Below are 22,821 nucleotides of genomic sequence, written 5' to 3'. Positions count from 1 at the left end.
TCAAATATGGTTTTATTCGTTAACCTCTGAACAATAACGGAAATAAGCCTCTCATGATTCCACAAAGAACAACAAAAGTATCACACAGAAGGTGCAACATAAGTGATACACAGAACAACCCCAGTGCCTACACAAAATCCTAACGTAACAACATTAGTGGTACAAATCTAACAAGAACCTTTTTAATAGTAATTGCCCTCATACCAACACTATTTACATAAACAAAAAATTCTCCGGCAAACACCCACGCCACAATCAAGTACACAAGTTCACTATTATGACAACAGACCAAGTTATTCCAATGCAAAATGATGGACTAACGATGACAATTATAGCTACTGTTGTAATATTGTACACATATGGCTGCCTGAGAAAACACGATACCATGTACACTGGGTGGAAATGAACAATCAATTTATTTTCTGCAAGTAATTATAAAATAAAAAATTGAGAGATTTTTTTGTGAATGATGACCCCCAAAATAAAACTATGAGGAGGAAAGATAGTGTGAACTTCACTTAACTGCGAAAGTAGGCTGACTACCCCTAAATCATGAATTTAGTGTACCTTCAGTCACACAACATGAAATTCTTTGAACATCTTCTGAAACCAGGCCTTGAAATGGTGTTCACGCTGAACATTATGCCCCCCAAGCCACCCACTGTATCTTTAGGTTTTTGCACATCAGCCTGCCCACCAAGCCATCCACTATAGCTTATGGTTTTCACACATCAGCCTTGTCAAAACACAAAATTCTCCAAAATCTGTATTCTTGCCATATCATTCATATCCTTGTAAATTCCTCCCACTATATAATTTGGTGAAGGCATCCCAACATCAGTACACAGTACTTACTATAACAATACATCTGGTACTAAAATGTATGCTTTCACGGCCGGAAATATCATGTCCATTATAATTATCCGGGCTGTTATGCCGTGGTCGGTTGATGAATTCTGTGGTGATTCCCAACATTTCGTCTCCGACTGCGGGAGACATCTTCAAGGGGGTCCGTAGCTCGATGGAAGCTCCAACACACCCACTGGCTCGCTACTGACTGCCGCTAAATTCCATGTCCGCGTGCCCCCGCGCCGCGGCGTGACGTCACGTGTTTTGAAAACGTCAGTGCAATTGGCCGCTGTCCGTCGCCGTCGATCGCCGTTGCCATCACCCAGTAGGTTTTCCTGCCGTTTGTTAAAAATGTAACGGAAAGAATAGGGAGGATCTCGACGAAGCGGAATATTACCGTAATTTACAAGCCCACCAGGAAGATACAGGAATACCTTAGGCCTGCCAAGGACGCTCGCAAACCATTGGAAAAATCTGGAATGTATAGGATCCCATGCAGCTGTGGTGATGTTTATGTGGGTACCACCAAAAGAACTGTTTCTAAACGTTTGGAAGAGCACAAGGGAAATTGTAGAAGAGGAGAAACGGAACGATCAGCTGTTGCGGAGCATGCTTTCCAGCCAGGGAACCACAATATTCGTTTCGAGGAGACGCAAGTACTAGCGGCCACGAGCGGATACTACGAAAGGCTCTACAGGGAGGCAATCGAAATCGCTAAACACCCAAATAATTTCAACCGAAAGGAGGAGGGCGTCAAATTAAACGGTATATGGATGCCGGTGTTAAAGGAGATGTGTACCACTCGTCCACTACTAGGTGATGGCAACGGCGATCGACGGCGACGGACAGCGGCCAATTGCACTGACGTTTTCAAAACACGTGACGTCACGCCGCGGCGCGCGGCCATGGAATTTAGCGGCAGTCAGTAGCGAGCCAGGGGGTGTGTTGGACCTTCCATCGAGCTACGGACCCCCTTGAAGATGTCTCCCGCAGTTGGAGATGAAACGTTGGGTATCACCACAGAATTCATCAACCGACCACGGCATAACAGCCCGGATAGTTATAATGGACATAATACATCTGGTGCCACCTACTTCCATCAAACCCACAGACACCTGTGAGACAAACCATAATATATATCAATATTATGGAAAGAATAGGCTGTTGCTCACCATATGGTGGAGTCACCGAGTTGTAGGTAGGAACAACAAAACGAGTGCTAAACAAATGATCTTTTGACCAAAAGGCCTTCTTAAGCAGAGAAAACACACACACACACACACACACACACACACACACAATGACCACTGTCTCTCATCACAGAGGCTAAAATCCAGCTTTGGTTGCCAGAGACAGCAGTCGCGTGTGTGTGTGTGTGTGTGTGTGTGTGTGTGTGTGTGTGTGTGTTGTACTTGCATAAATGTCTGTGTTTTGTCTACTTTAGAAGAAGAGCTGTTGGCTGAAAGTTCACTTGTTTAGCAATCTTTTTGTTGTGCCAGTCTACAGCTCAACATCTCCACTACATGGTGAGTAGCAATTGATCCTTTTCATAATACTACCTTTATTCCATCCTGGATTTTCCATAATATATACCAGATACATGAACTGAACAACAGAAAGTTCAGGTCAGAATATTAACATTATTATGAAAAGGACAGTGCTACTAACTGTAAAGATGGCGTGTTCAGTTACAGATAGGCACAATGAAACTAAAATTATATACAACTCTCAGCGAAAGCCTTTTTCAGAAAAGAAAAATGCAGATATAGTCTCACAAGGGGAGGCCGCCAATTGTGAAATTCAGACTCGATTCATACTGCGCATAATAAAAGCTCATGGCCAGAGGTGTAATGTGGCAAAGCACCAAGATGCACTTCTCAGCCGTTGTCGAGAAAATCGAGAGTTAAAAGAAACCGTTGCAGTACAAGAAGAGTTCCATAGATGGGCACCTCCTTTACTGCGTGTGGTAGGTATATGTCAGTTTCTAGAACACTTAATCTGTATGATATCTATCTCTCTTTAAATTTTGAACAGCTGAAGTAAAGGCTGATAGCAAACCTTCCAAAATTATGTGCAAAGCTTCACAATACAAGACAGACCTTTACTTATGCCAGTAACAAGGTTGAATTTTTGTGAACATTTTCAGGTATAAGGGGCAATCTACCATCAAACATATCTGTTGTCATACCCATAAACATGAAACAGTTAAGGCCTCACCACAAATTACAGCTTTTTTTTACACAGAAATAAATGATGCTAAATAATGGTGTAAAATATGGTACCATCTTAAATGTAAAATTTATATTTCACTTTATAAATTGCCATTTTTTAAATATATTTTTACATACACTTGTAGATGACAATGTGTTTCCTTTGGGCTGAATACTCTCTGCCAGTGCTGCAACATCGTTGATTTCTTTACCCGCAGTCTCGTTATCTACAATCTGTACAATAAATAAATAAATAAATAAATAAATAAATAAAACAAAAAATTTCTACTGCTAAAGCAATTCTAAGATCATACTTGTAGTAAAACATGTTTAAATAACTCTTTCACTATAATGACTCTTCTATAGCATTAAAAAATTACAATAAAAATGTTTCACAGTCGTGTAACAAAGTGAATCAGTTTTATCTCCAATCATACCATAGATCTATACCTCAGTCTGAAAGTGAAAGTCCTGGATGGTCTCATGGAAACTAATTAAAATGAGGAAACTAATCACATTTCTGAAATCAGTTAAATGTTATAACAAACTGCCAGTCACTGACAGTTCACTTGGTAACACTGCAATTGTATAGGTTCTACTAAAAAGTTAATTACTAGGCACAGGAATCTCTCTCATGCATTCCTGTGTGTTTCTAAAGTGTACTGTAATGTAACAGGAGACTTGGTTATAAGTTAGCAAGGTGTTTAATTCATAAATTAGGTATCTACTCAATCACTGATTGGCAAACTCTTAATCAACAAATATCAACAGTACAACAACTGAAATTTGTTATGAGAGCCAGCATTTTTAGAAACTTAAATTATATTGGTAGGTAAATTGTTAGTAACTTATTAGGGTACACCAAGGCTGGTTTTGTTAAAAACATCCTTAACCTGACAGGTAAGTTTACTGAGGTAAACCCCTTGCAGCTCTCCCATCCACACTCGTCTTGTGTACTTGTTTTGTCTATCTTCTTTTGTTCATCCTCTCTATTTGTCCAAAGCATCTTAACACTCCTTTCTCAATACTAAACACTACATCTTCTTTCACTCCATGATGATCCCCAAAATTAACTCTACAAATTTTAAGTAAGGTTTCATGTTTTACTTAACACTTAGTGCGCCATCCTCATAATATTACGTTGCAGTCAGTGGTGTGAAGAAGGCCGCACCTTTAATATTACATTTGCTGTCCCTTCATGAAAACTGCCACGATCATAATATTGCAGCTGACCCTCCTCAATCAAGTCCTAGTTCCTACATGTAATACCACAGGTCCAGCAGTTCTCAGAAGGGAGACAAACACTTGCAGTATGCATTTCTGCCACTTGGATGTGCATAAATATAGCTTTCGGCTTTGCAAAACAATCGTTATGTGGCAGTCACCAGTATAAGCATATTCTTATTTGAATCAACATGTTAAGTGATAGCCCAGTGAGTGGTGGTGTGATTCTCTGCATTCTTGAAGAATCGAAACATAATCGGAGCGGTATTTTCCACGACCATGGTATGGATGAAGATCCAACTTATGCTGAATCAGGATCAGGTAATTTTGTTGTAATTTTCTATACTTTTCACACATATTTCTTGCACAACTTCTCAGATGAAATAATTTATTGTGATATTTTCTTTTCTTATTTCTTTACGCTTATGCTAAATGTTGTTCATATTCTTTCAACATATACATATTATTTCCGAATAGAGCACTGATAGTAAAAGCATGATGCCAGTTGCTGCTGCAGGACCCTCAGAATTTCTGAAGCATTCACAGATGTCAAGCGGAAGCGAAAGAAAATTTACAAGACAGTCAGTGCAGGGAAATGACGAATGGGATGACACAGATGATGTCCCAAATACTACTCCAATTTATACTGGTGCGAGTGGAAATATAAGTACCGAAAAAAACTTTAAAAGTGGTAGGCCTATCACCGATTTTTCTGTTATTTTCTGGACAATGAGTTACTTGCTCAATTGAAAGAGCAAACAAATCTACACTGATCAGCCAGAACATTACGACCACCTACCTAACAGCTGGTATGCCCACCTTTGGCACAGATAACAGTGGTATACATCGTGGTATGGAAGCATGGAGCCCAGGTAGGTTGCTGGAGGGAGTTGGCATCACATCTGAACACACAAGTCACCTAATTTGTGTAAATTCCAGGGAGGAGGAGCAACATCTCACACCACGTTCAATCACGTCCCAGAAGCATTCAATTGGGTTCAGATCTGGCGAGTTAGGGAGCCAGCACATCAACTGGAACCCATCACACTGTTCCTCAAACTATTCCATCACAATCTTGGCCTTGTGACATGACGCATCACCTTTCTGAAAAATGTCACTACCATCAGGAAACATGATCACCATGAAGAAGTGTACGTGGTCTGCAACCAGTGTACATACTCCTTCGCCATCATCCAGTGTACAATACTCCTTGGCCATCATCGTGCCTTACACAATCTCCACTGGAACCGTAGATGCCCACGTCAATGTTCCCCACAGCATAATGGAGTCACCGCCAGCTTGTTTCCGTGCTGCAGTACAAGTGGCAAAGAGCTGTTCCCCAGGAAGATGTTGGATTCACTCTCTCCCATCGGCATATGAAGAAGGTATCGGGATTCATCAGACTACGCAACGCTCTGCCACTGCGCCAACATCCAGTGCCAATGGTCACGTGCCCATTTCAGTTGTAGGTGCTGATGTTGTGGTGTTAACATTGGTACATGCATAGGTTGTCGGCTGTGGAGGGCCATCGTTAGGAGTGTTTGGTCACTGCGTGTTCAGACACGCTTGTACTCTGTGCTCATCATTAAAGTTTGATGTTAGTTCTGCCACAGTTTGCCATCTGTCCTGTTTTATCAGTCTGCCCGACATCTGCTATGAGGGGTGGCCACCCAACCCCATGACGTCAGGATGTGTTTTCACCACATGCTGATAAAACTTGCCACAGCACTCCTCAAACACCCAACAACTTGTGCAGTTTCCAAAATGCTCTTACCACGCCTCCAGGCCATCACAATCTGCCCTCGGTCAAACTCAGATAGATCATGTGCCTTCCCTATCCTACACATGGACAGCATGCTCACTAATACCACATGCACCACCTCTGTGTCTGACTAGCAATCGTTCCTCGCCAGGTGACACTGCTATTGATAATAGATCATTGGTATAATGTTCTGGCTGATCCGTGTGTATGACAGGTAACAAATAATACAGAAGTGATGCCTGAATCGATTACTGTCAAGAAGCAGGCTAGCAGCATGGAAGACAGTTACCCTGGATGACATTAGGAAATTTACTGCCATCAGTTTGCAAATAAGTTTCAGTGAGTGGCCTTGACTAGCAGATCAATGGAGCACAAATACACTTGTGTCATGCAGTTTCTGTCTGAACAAAATGAGTAGAATCAGATTCCTTCTAATACTTTCAATCTTTCATTTGAATGAAAACAATCAAATGAAAGCTAAAGGTGAGCCAGGGTTTGATCCACATTCAAACTGCAGTTAGTGTATGACATAAGACAGTGGTGCAAAAATGGATGATATCAACTGATTGGTGATATTACAATTCATAAGGGATGTCTCCATTTAGTGGTGATATTAACAATTGATGAAGGAATATGTCCAAATGGCACCTCAGTTTCCAGCAATGTATGCCACAGAAGCCAAAGCATAAAACTGTATATGCAATTTTGTGAACAATGTGGTGTTGAGACAGCTTGATAATTTAGCAGGTAAGGGTCACCATGCTATACACTGATTGATACTTCATAAGTGTAGTGCTGGCAACAGCTCCTGAAGATATATGTAGTGATTTTGTTGACAATGTCAAAAAAAGCAGGAAAGGAATGTCATCAGCTTCGTCTAGTGCTTTTCTCCAGTGCAATGACATTATTTACCACTGTAAGGGAAACATTTTAGCCTTAAGATGGAAAGACAAAAGAGACATGCTACTATCACAAGACACAGAGGCAGACAGAAGAGGGGAAAAAAAACACCAGCAGCAGTGCTCATATAGTGCCTTACAGGATATTTGATCATTGTTCAGCCAAGTGGTAGAGAAAGCTGTCATTCCGCCTTATCCTAATGGCAATTTCAAATGTCCATGTGCTTTACAAGTGGGGGAGGGGAAGAAGAAGAAGAAGAAGAAGAAGAAGAGCCAGTTCATTTATGCTGTATGCAAAAACTTGTCACCAGCATGTGCTACTGACAGTCAGCCTATTTCAAGTGGTGCTGAACTTTCATGACTGGATGAGAGGCATTTCTTGAACACAACATCCATTCCATCAGGGAAGTAGAATGCACAGAAAACTTGGGGACTGTGTCAGAGAGGGTCAGGAAAGGAGGAGGAGGAGGAGTCACCAGAAGGAAGGATACTTCATTCCAATGTGTGGTATGCAAAGTGGCTTTTGTGTGCAACCCTGTTTACAGTTATACCATTAAAAAAGAACTACTCCAAGTAAAAGTTCATTTGCAGAAATTTAACATTCATGATCTCTGTACACAAAGACAAACTCTGCCATGAGTCTGTAACATGGAAAAACAATTTTTTTCTTACCTGAAAACAGTTCCTTTGGTTTTGATTGGAGTGATGAAAAGTTTACAAAGCAGGGCACCATAAGTGACATGTATTTGAAGAGGAAATGATAAGCTTTATTCCTGCCTGAGAACATCATATTTATGATTATTTCTGAATCTGTATTGAAGGGACAAAATACTGTAAAAATGGCTGGCTCTGAATGACAGACTGCAAAAATGGACTGGCACTAGGGTAGTAGATTTGCATATATGGCTGAGACTCAAAGTGTTAAAACTGTAGGTACATTAAATAAAATTTGATATCATCCTTAATAATGATATTATTTACTGATGCAGTTAAATTACAAGGCATCATAAAATTAAATTATAAAGGTGACTGACAAACACTAGTGTGAACAATGGCCTTGCATCTCCTTGGAAACTTTGGTAAGTCAAGATTGAATTTTACAGTTTTTAATTTTTGGCACAATTCCAGGTGCTCTTTAATAAGACGACTTCTCAATTTATTCTCGATAAGGTTCATGTTTGAAAATGATAATTCACATGAAAATATGACGACCTGATTAAGTAAAGAATAGCAGACACTAGTTTTTTCAGCTGATTATGTAAGTCAGGAATACTATTCTAAGTGTTAAAACATTAACATGTCTCTCTTCTCCAGGTCTTTCAAAGCAGACTGCTTGTGCTGTGAATTAAGTACACATTCGTTTTTCTCCAACATTTTTATAACAGCACAAAGATGTTCTGATTTCGAACTCCACAATATATTTTTCTTTTTTTAAATCCAGCAATTGTGTTTCAAACTGCTATTACCAGTGTTAAAGATAGAGTAATTTAATCATACAACAGTAGCAGTAAGAGGTTTTTTTCTAACAAATTATAAAGTCATCCTGTTTACGAATTTATGAAACCTGTTGAGAAAAGCTTCCCTCATGTTGAAATGACTTGTTCTGAAATAGCAAATGTCAATATCAGTGTTATTATCTTGATATTTCAACAGGTTTGAAAAGGAAATTAAAGTTTCTCTTTCAAAATCCTGATCAAAAAGAGATAATATGTTTTTAAATGAAATACCTTCTTCTAAAACAAACAGTTCCACACTCTTCTGTAGGACAGATATTCTTTCCACTGCTTCATTTTGAATGACATTCACCATGTTAAAAATGATATCATGCACCTCACCTGGAAGTATTATCCACCCCTGCTTTGAAGACATAGTCACAAGTAGTGACAGCATTGCAGGTGGCAATTAGTGCATGTGGTTTGAGTTCCGAGGGTGTGTAACAACCTCACCTAAATACCCATTTAATGACACATCTTTATCTTGAAAACAGACTCTTCACTCACCCAGGCTGAAGACTGACTTTTGTGCAGGGAGCACAAAAATTCAGCTGCACTGTACATGTACTCCCACAGATGGTACTCTGTGGAAATCCCACACTCAAGGTACCGAAGAGCTACAGGTGGCTAGTGAGCCACCGTTCACTGACCATTGTACTAGATGGTTAACATTGAGTCAGCAATATAATACTTCAACAGGCACACACAAAAGATTTTGTAAATGTCAACTACAGGATGAGAAATGTTTGTTGATGTGTATGTCGCATAATGGGTATTATTTCAAAATCCTAGACCATTGCCTATTGTGACACTTACTGCAGTCTGTGATGGTTACAGAGACACAAGGGAGATTTAACAGGCCACAAAAAGCAACGATGCAAGGTGAGAAGGGAACAAGAATTTCAAATTTGATAGGTAGTGACTGGATGATTGGTCAACAGTGCAGTACATTAATAATAACCATTAAAGCTTTCATGAAGTGCCAAACCCTCAAGTCAGCATATCACTTTACTGCATACATGTCAAAAATGACTACATAAATTCATTTGGCACAAAATGTCCATTAATGAGGCAAAATAAATTAATAGAATAAATTTTAGAAGGCAGTGTTCATGGACAGTTCATAACATACTATGTTCTGGGGGTTTTATGTAGATATCAAACAAACTTTCACCTTCATTTCAATACTTACTATTGTTTTCTGAAGTTCTTCAGGATTCTAAAATTACAGCAGGGTGCAAACTGAAACCAGCTCAGGACATTTCATAATTATTTTAGTCTCTGACTTGAAGAGTTAATTATTTATTTTTTAAATGTCAGCCGTACACTGTGTTGCATGAGTAAACAAACTCCAGAGACACTGGGTCACAAATGCAAGAACTATATGCAACTACAATTTCAAGAGTCCTGAATAACAAACAAGAGAGCATTTATAAACAGTTTCACTGTACCATAGGCCAGAGGATATAACAGCAGACATTGCCACATTTATTTTTGTGGAAAAGACAACTGTGTATAGTACATGGAAATTAAAAAATTTACTTGTCTCAGGCTTGTCAGATGCTCCTAAGCTGTTGTCGGATAATTCAGACTGGACTATTGATCTTTAGGTATATGTATTACTTGGCAAGGCAAAGTGGTAGCTCTGCCATAGCAGGAATTAAATGGTCACATGATGTTGTGTAACATATCACTTCGATTAAGTGATGTATTGCACAAGCGTTTTTGAAACCAACGAATGATGTTTGCCACTATAATAAATCTATTTTCTTAACGTATTGGATAATCTACTGTTTGGATTTATGTTTTATTTACGTGCATGTACCATGTGACGGGTGGATGCAGTGTATCGGAAGCCAGGATGACAATAATCATCATACCACTTTCACAGCCATAGTAATGCGACAGTCATGTTACGAGTCGTAATTGACATCCACAGAGCAATACGGCAATGGCAAACTAAACGGGAGGTACTGCTGCCTCAGTCTCAGGTTGATTTTTACTATGATAGAACTTTTTTAAACCATTAGATGTCAATCACTTTGTTGTTCTGCTCTGCGTATAGTTTGAAAATTAAGTTGTGGAATGATTGCAATGTGCTTATGAAATTATACGGTTAGAAGTTAGATGGTCTCTGTATATCCAGCTCAAAGTAGGGGCCAGGCTAACTGAACCTCATAATGACTCTTACAGTAATAATTCTAATTCTATTACACTTGAAAAGATGGAACTCATGAATGCCATAAAGGTAACCAACTAAGGGAGAGCCCCTGACAGCAACAAGCAGGAGGAGGAGGAGGAGGAGGAGGAGGAGGAGATTAGTGTTTAACGTCCCATCGACGTTTGGCAGCAAACAAAGCACAGAGTGGACAAGGAAGTTGGAATGCATGGGTTGAGCAATTGGCAGTGCGCACTGTCTTTAAAAAGCAAGGGCTCTACATTCAAGTTCCATCATAATATAAAGTTTTAGCTTCTCTCAAATGTTTGTGATAGCACATACACTACTAAAGAGCAAATTTCACTGCAATCATTGCAACAATTTATATTTTAACATTTAAATTTGTGGCAACCCTCTCCCACCATTTTTTCTTAACTGAAGGAAAACATCACCTTCTCATCTTTCATTTCTGCCTCTTCATCCAGCAATGTCTTCAAACCAATCTCGGTTCCTTCTTCACTACTGCTGGCTGCAGCTTCGTCCTCCGACTGACTCTCCTCACCTAATCACAAGTAAAGAGAGAGTTGTCTGTAAATTTTAAAATTCATTGTTGTGTGAACATTATATTCACTGATGTGTGACTGGAATGAGTTGTAAGGTTTAAGCATGCAAAAACCCGAATTTTAAAGAGGCAAAAAACAACTGATGCTATGAATATTACATTTCAAAAATATTTGAAAAATAGTTCTATAATGTTACCAGTTATCACAACACTATCAAAAATAGAGAAAATTAAAACAAAGCAATACAAGAAATACATTTTCCAGCTCCAACAATACATCCAAGTCTCAAAGCATGAAAGGTCCACAAGCTCTATCTAGGCTCACCATAATACTACACCACTGCAACCTTGAGCAAATTTCATATGATGTACTGGTATAAGAGCTGTAAGTTTTCACACAAAACGCCCCATAAATATATCATACAAGGGAGAAATTTCCAACAAAATTATAACTGCTAAATATAATTCTAAATTGCACTGTTTCTTTTAAAAATGAGATTTAATTTATCAGATTTAACCCAAAAATCTTTTGCTACGACATAAGCCACATACTGTTTTCCCAGAAAATCTCTTTTTGCTATGACATTTCCACTACTATTTTTATTTTTAATTCTAAAACCTTCTTTTAGTGGTTAAACTACTGTATAGAATACAGCTAGAAAATGAATCCTACAACTTGAACTGGGAAAGACAATTGGCACCAAAACTGTCAGACATGACATTGCCTACACCTAAAAGAGCTGATGCAATTAAAATATCTTGGTGTAGGTCCACCAATGCAAAACAGAATTATTTTGTTGTTGTTTTTATGTCCCAAACATGTTTCATGTAGTTGCATCATACTCAATGGACACCTATTTCTTCACTAAATTGCATTTTTATTCCACAAATGCTCCCAAGATGAAATTAAGTTTTTTTTTTTAACGTAAGTCAAACATACTATTTTTCGATCAATGGGTAAATTCAATTGAGAAAATTATAAAACTGGTGTTGTTGTTATTGTTGAGGTCTCCTGTCCAAAAACTGGTTTGATGCAGCTTCCCATATTTGTATTTCTTGAGCAAACATCTCCATCTCTGCTTAACTGCAACAACCTACATCTGCTCCAGACAGAATTTTAATCGGTTTCATAATGAGGACATTTTTATAATTTTATCAACATGTCTGGCTGTACACTGGAACCCAGGTAGGGGGTGAGCTATTTATCATGTCGGGCTAGATAACATGGACATCTCTGATACTGCCCCCTTCACTGGTAATACTAAAAATTTTACCTCCTAAAGGTAAGCATTGGCCAGCAATTCTGCATTCATAGTTTTACAATATTTTTGGAAAAAAATCACTTTTCACTAATATATGTCATGTATGTAACACAATGTGTGGTGGCTGTCCTCTTATTTTCTTATTTTACACCATGTGATTTGCAACAACACAACATTTTGCCCCCCTGCTGTGAAAATATATCATAACTTCCAGTTTTACAATCAGGACAAAAGTTTCAGATTGGCACAAATTAAAGATTTTGGACACTTAAAAAGTTGGAGCAGATGTAGGGTGTTGCAGTTATGCAGAGATGGAGATGTTTGCTCAAGAAATACAAATATGGGAAGCTGCATCAAACCAGTTTTTGGACTGGAGACCTCAACAATAACAACAACACCAGTTTTATAATTTTCTCAAGTGAATTTACCCATTGATCCAAAAATAGTATGTTTGACTTACAGGCAAAAAGGAATACAAACGTCTCAAAAATGAGATCGACAGGAAGTGCAAAATGGCTAAGCAGGGATGGCTAGAGGGCAAATGTAAGGATGTAGAGGCTTATCTCATTAGGGGTAAGATAGATACTGCCTACAGGAAAATTAAAGAGACCTTTGGAGAAAGGAGAACCACTTGCATGAATATCAAGAGCTCAGATGGAAACCCAGTTCTAACCAAAGAAGGAAAAGCAGAAAGGTGGAAGGAGTATATAGAGGGTCTATACAAGGGTGATGTACTTGAGGACAATTTTATGGAAATGGAAGAGGATGTAGATGAAGATGAAATGGGAGATATGATATTGCGTGAAGAGTTTGACAGAGCACTGAAAGACCTGAGTCGAAACAAGGCCCCGGGAGTAGACAACATTTCATTAGAACTACTGACAGCCTTGGGAGAGCCAGTCCTGACCAAACTCTACCATCTGGTGAGCAAGATGTATGAGACAGGCGAAATACCCTCAGACTTCAAGAAGAATATAATAATCCCAATCCCAAAGAAAGCAGGTGTTGACAGATGTGAAAATTACCGAACTATCAGCTTAATAAGTCACAGCTGCAAAATACTAACGCGAATTCTTTATAGACGAATGGAAAAACTGATAGAAGCCGACCTCGGTGAAGGTCAATTTGGAATCCGTAGAAATGTTGGAACACGTGAGGTAATACTGATACTACAACTTACCTTAGAAGAAAGATTAAGGAAAGGCAGACCTACGTTTCTAGCATTTTTAGACTTAGAGAAAGCTTTTAACAATGTTGACTGGAATACTCTCTCTCAAATTCTGAAGGTGGCAGGGGTAAAATACAGGGAGCGAAAGGCTATTTACAATTTGTACAGAAACCAGATGGCAGTTATAAGAGTCGAGGGACACGAAAGGGAAGCAGTGGTTGGGAAGGGAGTGAGACAGGGTTGTAACATATCCCCGATGTTATTCAATCTGTATATTGAGCAAGCAATAAAGGAAACAAAAGAAAAGTTCGGAGTAGGTATTAAAATCCATGGAGAAGAAATAAAAACTTTGAGGTTCGCCGATGACATTGTAATTCTGTCAGAGACAGCAAAGGACTTGCAAGAGCAATTGAACGGAATGGACAATGTCTTGAAAGGAGGATATAAGATGAACATCAACAAAAGCAAAACGAGGATAATGGAAAGTAGTTGAATTAAGTCGGGTGATGATGAGGGAATTAGATTAGGAAATGAGACACTTAAAGTAGTAAAGGAGTTTTGCTATTTGGGGAGCAAAAAAACTGATGATGGTCGAAGTAGAGAGGATATAAAATGTAGACTGGCAATGGCAAGGAAAGCGTTTCTGAAGAAGAAAAATTTGTTAACATCGAGTATAGATTTAAATGTTAGGAAGTCATTTCTGAAAGTGTTTGTATGGAGTGTAGCCATGTATGGGAGTGAAACGTGGACGATAAATAGCTTAGACAAGAAGAGAATAGAAGCTTTCGAAATGTGGTGCTACAGAAGAATGCTGAAGATTAGATGGGTAGATGACATAACTAATGAGGAGGCATTGAATAGAATTGGGGAGAAGAGGAGCTTGTGGCACAACTTGACTAGAAGAAGGGATCGGTTGGTAGGACATGTTCTGAGACACGGAGGGATCACCAATTTAGTATTGGAGGGCAGTGTGGAGGGTAAAAATCATAGAGGGAGACCAAGAGATGAATACACTAAGCAGATTCAGAAGGATGTAGGCTGCAGTAGGTACTGGGAGATGAAGAAGCTTGCACAGGATAGAGTAGCTTGGAGAGCTGCATCAAACCAGTCTCAGGACTGAAGACCACAACAACAACAACAAAAAGTTGTTGGTTGACTTTAACTTTAAAAAATTATATTTAAGATAATGAGCAAAATTTTTTATTGTTCTCAACTCACTGCAGTAATGTAATGTCATAAGGACTTGTGTATCTTTTAACATTGGCATTTTTTTTATGTTTTATGAAGGCAAAAAGTTCAGAATGAAACTTTCATTCTGCAGCAAAGTGTGCACTGATATGAGACTTCCTTGCACATTAAAACTATGTGCTAGACCGAGACTCAGACTCAGGACCTCCACCTTTTGCAGACAAGTGCTTTACCGACTGAGTTACCCAAGCACAGCTCATGCCCCGTCCTCATAGGTTTACGTCCCACAGTACCTCATCTCCTACCTTCGAAACTTCACCGAGTCTCGGTCCAGCATAAGGTTTTAATCTGACAGGGAGTTTCAGGTAGAAAGTCATTTGGTATATTGGCTGGATAATGGGAGAAATTTCAATGTAAGCTTCACCAGATGAATCCATGTTGGAAAACACGTAGCCCCTGAAATAAAATGCCGGCATTCCAGCAAAAGATGCTGGAGTTGGCAGACTTGAGTGCATGAGGTGTGCTTGCCTGAGCGCGTGTGTGTGTGTGTGTGTGTGTGTGTGTGTGTGTGTGTGTTTACCGACGAAGGCTGTGGCCGAAAACTGTATGTGAGTGTCTTTTGATCGTGCCTGTCAGCAATTTGACGCATTCTCTTTACGGTAAGTAGCAATCTATCTTTTCCTAGATTGTTGATGTTCCTACCTGGAGTTTTCATTGTTTGATTTTTTATTCTTTGGCTATTTTCACCTTTTATAGTAGCAGATAACTGCCTTTATTGTGTTGGTTGCAAAATAGATGACAAAGAGATCAGATATAATTGACTACATCTTCAAAATGCAACAGAAGCATACAAATTTATCTATAATGTTTTAGACTTCTAGTCATCATAGAAACAGGGCTGCTTTGAGAACATTTTTCCACACAAATGACTGATCTGGCTGACCTCCATATTTCACAAGCTAGTGTACCTCATGTTCAGTTACACAATAAGACTGACAAGGAAAAGAACAGCAAGACGTAAGCACAAATATGTACAGCCAATACACCTAACAGTTTCCTACCTTCACAAATTACAAATACTACAGTGTTAAAAGTTTTCAATGGCAATTAAGAAGGCAAACTCGAAAGAAAAGTACTATACAATAGGTTAAAAATACCATCTACTAATAATAACAGTCATCGATGAGCTTCCAGCTTCCAATTTCCTCATTTCTGAGGTTTGAAATTTATATCAAGAGTTCAAAGTTTGGATAAATTCAGTTTAAAGATGAGAAACAAACTTGTTACTGTGATTGTCATTACATAGTGTCTCACAAACATTTTAACTGCTTGTGTGAAATGGAATCTCCCGGCATATAGGCTGATGAAAAGGTCTCAAGTTTCCAGCCGGGTGGTAGTGTTAAAGCACTGCAATGTTTCAGAGTGTGAGCAGAGTACGCCCTACACCTGGCTACAGATGGCTGGATACTGGCTGGCACAAAGGCGGGGAAGTGGGTAAGATTGTTGAGATGAGTGTAACAGGTGTGTGTTCACGTTCCTGCCTCAGCATTCCACGAAAGTGCTGGGCCTGCTCTCTTTGCACTGTCTCTTAATGCAGGACTCTGTGCTGCACTCAGTTGGATTCCTTCGTACTTGTAGACCAGATTCACGTGAATCCCTATTTCAATGAATGCCTTTATGATGCAGCTCCAAGAGTCAGCTGTTCAGTGTAAAATCCTGGTGCTCTGAAATTCAAAGGTGTGATCTTCCTCAATGCTGTGCTCTGCTAGTGCTAATTTCTCTGTATGTCCCAGTCACACATGCTTGACACATTCCCCACAGGGTTTCGAAATATGGGACAGCATTTGTCCAACTTATTGCTGGCCACATTTGCAGACAAAACTGTAAATTCCAGGTACATTCAATTTTAATGTGTGTTTCACAGGACCAAGCCACCATTTCATCTTCAGTAGTTGTTGGAAGACAGTTTTTATGCCGGATTTTTCAAGTAGCCTCACAATTTTAGCTCAGAGTGGTTATAAAATGACTTTTATATTAATAATATGCATATTTATATATGTGTTTGGAGAGAGAAAGAGAGAGATTGATTTTTGATTGAGTTTTTTAATTTAAGTCTTAGCTGGTACCTGAATTTTGGTTGCTGCCTCCTTGAATGATCAGCTTCGGCACCAGTTGGTGATGTATTATAATTTGGAGGAAGTTATTGTTCTTTAAGGTTTAAAATACGACTCTGTTAGTTACTTGGCCATATTGCGGATAGGTCTGAGCCCAAGTTTTCATAGCTTTTCATACCTAAGGGACCACTGTTGTAAGTACGTAAGCAAGCTCAAACACCAATCTGTTTTTTTGTGAGAAAAGGAGATTGCTTGGCACACAAACTTCCTTCAAACTACACGCCCTGCTGCACCAGAATTGGTCAGTGGAGTTCAGCACCATACTATTACACAAGAACATAATCCAATTACTGCAATTAAGAAATTATGAGAGGTTGTTATGTATTGAATGAAAACTGTAGAGAATGCATTTCCTTTCCTGTATTTTAGTGAACTTTGTACACTTACAGTTCTGTCGATTGATAGCCGGTGATGACAATGAAGTTCACCCCCTTTTCCCAAAAAACAAAATATTTCTGTTCTTCACTTACAGAAAATTTGTATACATATATGTTTGGCAATTATTACACATACTCGGTTTTATCACTGAAATAGCAATTTTCATTAAATGTAACAAAACTTTCTGAGCGACGGCCTAGCAACACATCCTCTTTGCACAAGATACAGATTAACAGTCCTTTTTTTTTTAATAAATCAATTGTCTTTTGAGCCCACACTCAAAGATTCACAACTACTACTGTTGCGGGGATTGTGCGCCAAAGAGCCTCCTACTGTCCAGCCGCGCTTCACTTCACTTCAGGCACAAATTGGTTAAAATGAAAGGGCAGTGAGGCTCACATAACATTACAAGGACCGGAGTACATAGGGAAAGCAAGTCTCTCGTCTCCTCCTTCCTATTCCTGGTTTGCTGCATCTTTTCTCTCTTTGAATGTCATACTAATATGAAGTTCACTGTACTCATTTTTGAGGAACACCTTCTTTAGCTGTGGTAGTTCAGCTGGGAGGCTTTCTTTATCACAGATGACATGCACCCTATGTACCAATATGGTCAGCACTGTCTGCCACTGTACTCGACAGTGGCAGCTCTTTGCATACAGATACAGGTCTGTGTGGTTTTCTTTCTATCTGATGAATGACCAAGTTTACAGTCTGCCACCTCCTTTATTAGCATGTCCAAGAAAGGAAGATAGCCAGTCTCCTTTATTTTTACAGTGAAACCACTGTTTTGATGGATGCTATTAACATGGTCCAGGAACTCATCCACTACCTATGTGTCATCCTCCCTTACCACAAAAGTACTGTCAACATTGTGGAAGAACTATTGGGTTTCTGATGAGCCACTTGAAGGGCCACTTCCTCAAAGAGTTCCATGTAGAGATTAGTGACCCTTGGTGCCAGTGAGAAGGCCATGGCCACTCCATGCATCTGTTCGTACAACCCCCTGTTGCAATTTAAAGAGATGGTTGTCAGTGAACCTTCAAAAAGTTTCATTATTTGTGGCTGCAAGAGTCAAGACAGCAGCACTGAGGAGGCTTGCAGAGATACTTTTGTGAATATTGATGTAACACTGAAATTCACAAGCAATTCATCTTTTTATAGTTAAGTCATCTCCTTATAGTCGCATGTCCTTAAGTACTTCACAAAATCTGTTGATTCTTAACATGAAAACAACAGTGTCCCACAAGGGGTTTCAAAAATGTCACCACATATTTCACCAGTCGATAATTGTGTGAATTAATGGTGTCTGGTATTGGCTGCAGAGGCACTCCTTCCTTATAGATTTTGGGCAATACATAAAGGTATGGTGTCGCTGCTTCTTCACTGCCTTTGGCAGATATACGTTCTGCAACAAATGCAGTGTTTTCCTGGTGACTGTCAAGGTTGGATCCTTCTTGAGCTTCCCTTAGGATGGGTACTGTAGCAGTGTACTAGTTTTATGATGGTAGCCATCAGTGTGTATCAGCACCTTTGCATTCACTTTGTCTGCTGGACAAATCATAGTTTAACTGCTAATGAAAAGCGAAGGTCTCTAAATGAAAGGCAGAGTGCATGTTGTAAGTCAAATCTGTTGTTATTCATTTCTCAAACAAAATTTCATATCAGAAAGTACAAATGCACCCACTAAGGATAATAACAACTACAATAAAACATCATCGAGGCATAAAAAGCCCATTAAAAGGTAGTTGTATTAAAAGTACAAACACAAATGCACATTCCCACAACCAGAGTACAACTGATTATTAATTATCAATTACTGAAAGCAGTTTCCTGGCCTGATGGAGATGGGAAGGTGAAGGGGGCGGGGGGGGTGGGGGGGGGGTGGGGGGGAAGATTCAGGAGGCAAGTAGGGGGTAGTGGGATCTTTCAACAGCTCTTTCAGCAGCTGAATAACAAAATGAAAGGAGTTCGGGGGGGGGGGGGGGGGGGGGTAAAACATATTAGACATAAAAGGGAGGCAGTTGGGGAGGGAAGAGAGGAAAGGAGAGAAGGTGAAGATGACAAGGGAGTTGGGAGAGGAGAGAGAGAGAAATGGAGAGAGGTGGAAATCATAGAAACTTGTGCTGGAAGGGACCATCAAAATAGCCCACATAATGAAGCAGCTGTCAATGTCATTAGTGTTTGGTGTGCAGCATGTTTGGCAACTAAATGTTCAAGTCTACATTCTGTCACAGTTTTGGCAGTAGCCATTCATGTGAGTACACATTTTGTTACCTATCATGCCCAAATAGAATGTTGCACAGTCATTGCAGCACAGCTGATATATTGCACGACTGTTTTCACACATGCCCATGCCATTGACTGGGAAAGAAATGCTTGTGACTGGACTGCAATAACAAAGCTTTACATATATAATTGACCTCCGAAAATGAAAGAATCGTGGGTCAGGATGTTGCTGACTAGGAGGATTTGGAAAGAGATGGTGGGTTTCGTACCAGAAGGACATTAGGAAAGATACTGTTCTATAGCCACAAGACCATGGGTATGGGAGATGTTGATGTACAAGGACACCGAACCAACAAGGAGTGTAATGGCAACTGGATGCAAACTATGGGGTGGTGGTGATGGAAGTGAGCAGTGTCTTGAATGCATGATGGGAGGTTGCGGACAACAGTTTGCAGGTTTTGGTGAAAAAAGGAAGATGTTTGTTCTGTGTGAGCATTGTTCCCAACCTTGTGGGATGGTATCAGGATCATGATTGAAGATCTGTATGGAGAGGTATTGCACAATTGGTGGACACCTTGGGTCACATAGTCTCTTCGATTCATGAGCGCTGTGGTGAAGTCATTGTCCGTGGAAAGGATGATAAGATCTGGATTGGTTTTCAGGTTACAGATAGCTGTGTGTTCCATAGGAGCTATGCTGGACTCACTAGGGAGGGATTTAGGAAAGGAAGATAAGGTCAGGTGCAAGGGACGAATTCGGGAAAGATTACCAGGGAATGAATATTTGGAAGGGTTGGAAGATTATGGTTGGAGAGTGGTTAGAAAACCTACTCCCAAATCTGCTTTGCCTTGTCCTTCCAACACAACAATCCACCTTTCTAGATTTCAATTCCAATATCTCAGATGGTTCCTTTAAATATGTCTGTTCATATAAATTGCACCAACCATCGTTGGTACCTCTACTTTTATGGCAATCAGCCATTCCATGTCAAAAAGTCTTTTCCTTACAGATCTGCACCTGTGGACTTCACATCTGCAGTGGAAAGCTTGAGTTGTTGAAATACACCAACTGCCATCCATCCAACTTACAGAATATCTTTGTTCATTCCTATTCCAATAATGCTCACTACCTGACAGCCCATGGGTCATTCCCTTGTGCTCAGCCCTGGTGCAAGACTTGCCCCACATTTCCACCCACCACCTTTTGCAGCAAACCAGCCACAGGAGCACGTGCGACAGCAGACATGTTATACATCAGCTATGCTGCAATTACTGTGCAGCATTTTGTGGGCACAAGTAACCAACTGTCTACTTGCATGACTGACCAATACTAAACTGTGGCAAACCGCAAACTTGACCATTCATGTATTGCACCCCCACAATTCAAGTGCTTCAACAGCTGATTAATTACATGGGCCATCTGGATGGTCCCTTGCAGCACGAGTTTCTCGTAACTACACAAGCAGGGATTGTCTCCCCAGCATAGCCCGCATACTTGCAATAACCCTGGCCTCAACCTCCACTAACCCGTGCTCACATCAGACTGTTACAGGCGAGTGGTTGCCTCTTCCTATTTTATGTACTGTTCCATTCAAGGATTTTCCATTATTATAAAAAGAGAACTTTATTTTGTAAAGGAAGATGTCTACCAAATTATTATAATGACATCAAAAATAAAGAATGACAACAACTCATCTATAACTGATTGCCACATAGTACAGTGATGCATGTAACATCACAGAGTTTTTGCTAGCTTCTGAATTCTACAGAGTTCACCAGAAAAATGTATACACTCTTTGTCAGGCTCTATCGAGATACTGATATTGTTGTTCGATTTGAGTTATGAGTGTGTTGTACTATGGTCTTTGGCTAAACAAATGTTAGAAATTTCATCTCGGCATTGAGAAGATGGCTGGAGTAAGATTGACATTTGAGTAACGAAAATTGTTTGTGAAGTGATTTCTCAAGTTTGATAACGCCATTAAAGTGCAACATCAGTAGAGGCTGGAGTTTTAAACAGAACTGCCAACCTGCCTAACAATCAAATGCACCATTGCCAAATTTGAATTGCAGGAACAATTTATGATATTCACAAAGGAATATCAGGAAAACTGTGTACAGATACAAGTCCTGCTTCATCAGCTCTTGTGTTGGAAACGTTTGTTACTTCTCCACAGAAGCCTGCTACGCAATGTGCACGTGAAGTGGGGGTTAGCAGTACAAGTGCACAAAGAACTCTAAAAGCTGCAAAGTGGAAAGTTTACATTCCACAATTACTGCTCGTGATTAATGACGACGATCCTGATCGCTGAATGCAATTTTGCGAATGGTATCAGCAAATGGTAACTGGCGCCAAACAATTTGTGACAAAGGTAGTGTGGAATGACAAGGAACAATTTATATGTAATGGAACCATCAATTGGTGTAACAGTGTGTACTGGGCACCGGAAAATTCACATGTTTATGCGGATAAAGCAGTCACTCTACCAAGGGTTCATGTGTGGTGTGGACTGTCATCTAAGGGCTTAGTAGGACCCTTTTTCTTTGATGCTACTGTCAATGCAGAAGTGTACCTAGAAATGTTATGCACGTCAATTTTGCCAGGTATATGTGCCTTTATTGAGCTGATGAAGAGGTCTTCAACCAAAGGGATGGGGAGCCACCATACTACCACCTAGCTGTAAGAGCTTTTCTGGATGACAATTTTCCGGGGCATTGGATTGGACGAAGAGGGCCCATTGAGTTCCCTCCACAATCGCCACCTATGGAGTTTTACTTGTGGGCAATTGTGAAAGATAACGTCTATTAACATAAGCCATGCGTGCTGGAGGAGCTTCACCAGGAGATTACAGTGACATGTGCAACAATCTGCACTGTAACACTGACTGACATAGTTGCAGTGACTGCTCGTCATTCTGTTATGTGTATAGCCGGGAACGATGAAGATTTAAAGTAACCGTGTGCTAAACTGGAGCTTGTACAACATGTATGATCAATTATTAAATGTAAAATAAACACATATGTAATACTTTTCGTTCCTTAAGTGTGTATACATTTTTCTGGTGGACTCTGTATTTTTCAGCCCAAGCTCTTGTACATAACTATACAGCCACTCCAAACACACTTTCATCCACGAATATCTGGATTTTAAAATAACTGTAATAAACTGAATTCATAGTTATGATAAAACATATCTACAGACTGCCATCAATGCAACATGTGACACGTTTCTATTGGCTGCTCTTTTCTGTGTGAAATGTGAATGCATT

At 39.7% G+C, this 22,821-nt stretch overlaps 1 protein-coding gene across 4 annotated transcripts in view; it reads right to left on the bottom strand.

The window, feature by feature from the left end:
* Window positions 1-22,821, bottom strand: part of LOC124802186 (helicase domino) — a 436,722-nt gene that overhangs the window by 310,308 nt on the left and 103,593 nt on the right. For all 4 annotated transcript variants that reach the window (XM_047263133.1, XM_047263131.1, XM_047263130.1 and 1 more), the window contains 2 exons: window positions 11,048-11,157; window positions 3,198-3,293 (listed from right to left, as the gene is read on the bottom strand). In XM_047263133.1, coding sequence (XP_047119089.1) covers window positions 3,198-3,293; window positions 11,048-11,157 — 206 coding nt within the window. The remainder of the gene's footprint in view (window positions 1-3,197; window positions 3,294-11,047; window positions 11,158-22,821) is intronic.

Source organism: Schistocerca piceifrons, chromosome 1 (assembly GCF_021461385.2).
Source record: "Schistocerca piceifrons isolate TAMUIC-IGC-003096 chromosome 1, iqSchPice1.1, whole genome shotgun sequence".
Lineage (NCBI taxonomy): Eukaryota > Metazoa > Arthropoda > Insecta > Orthoptera > Acrididae > Schistocerca > Schistocerca piceifrons.
This window is presented reverse-complemented; position numbering and strand designations above follow the sequence as displayed.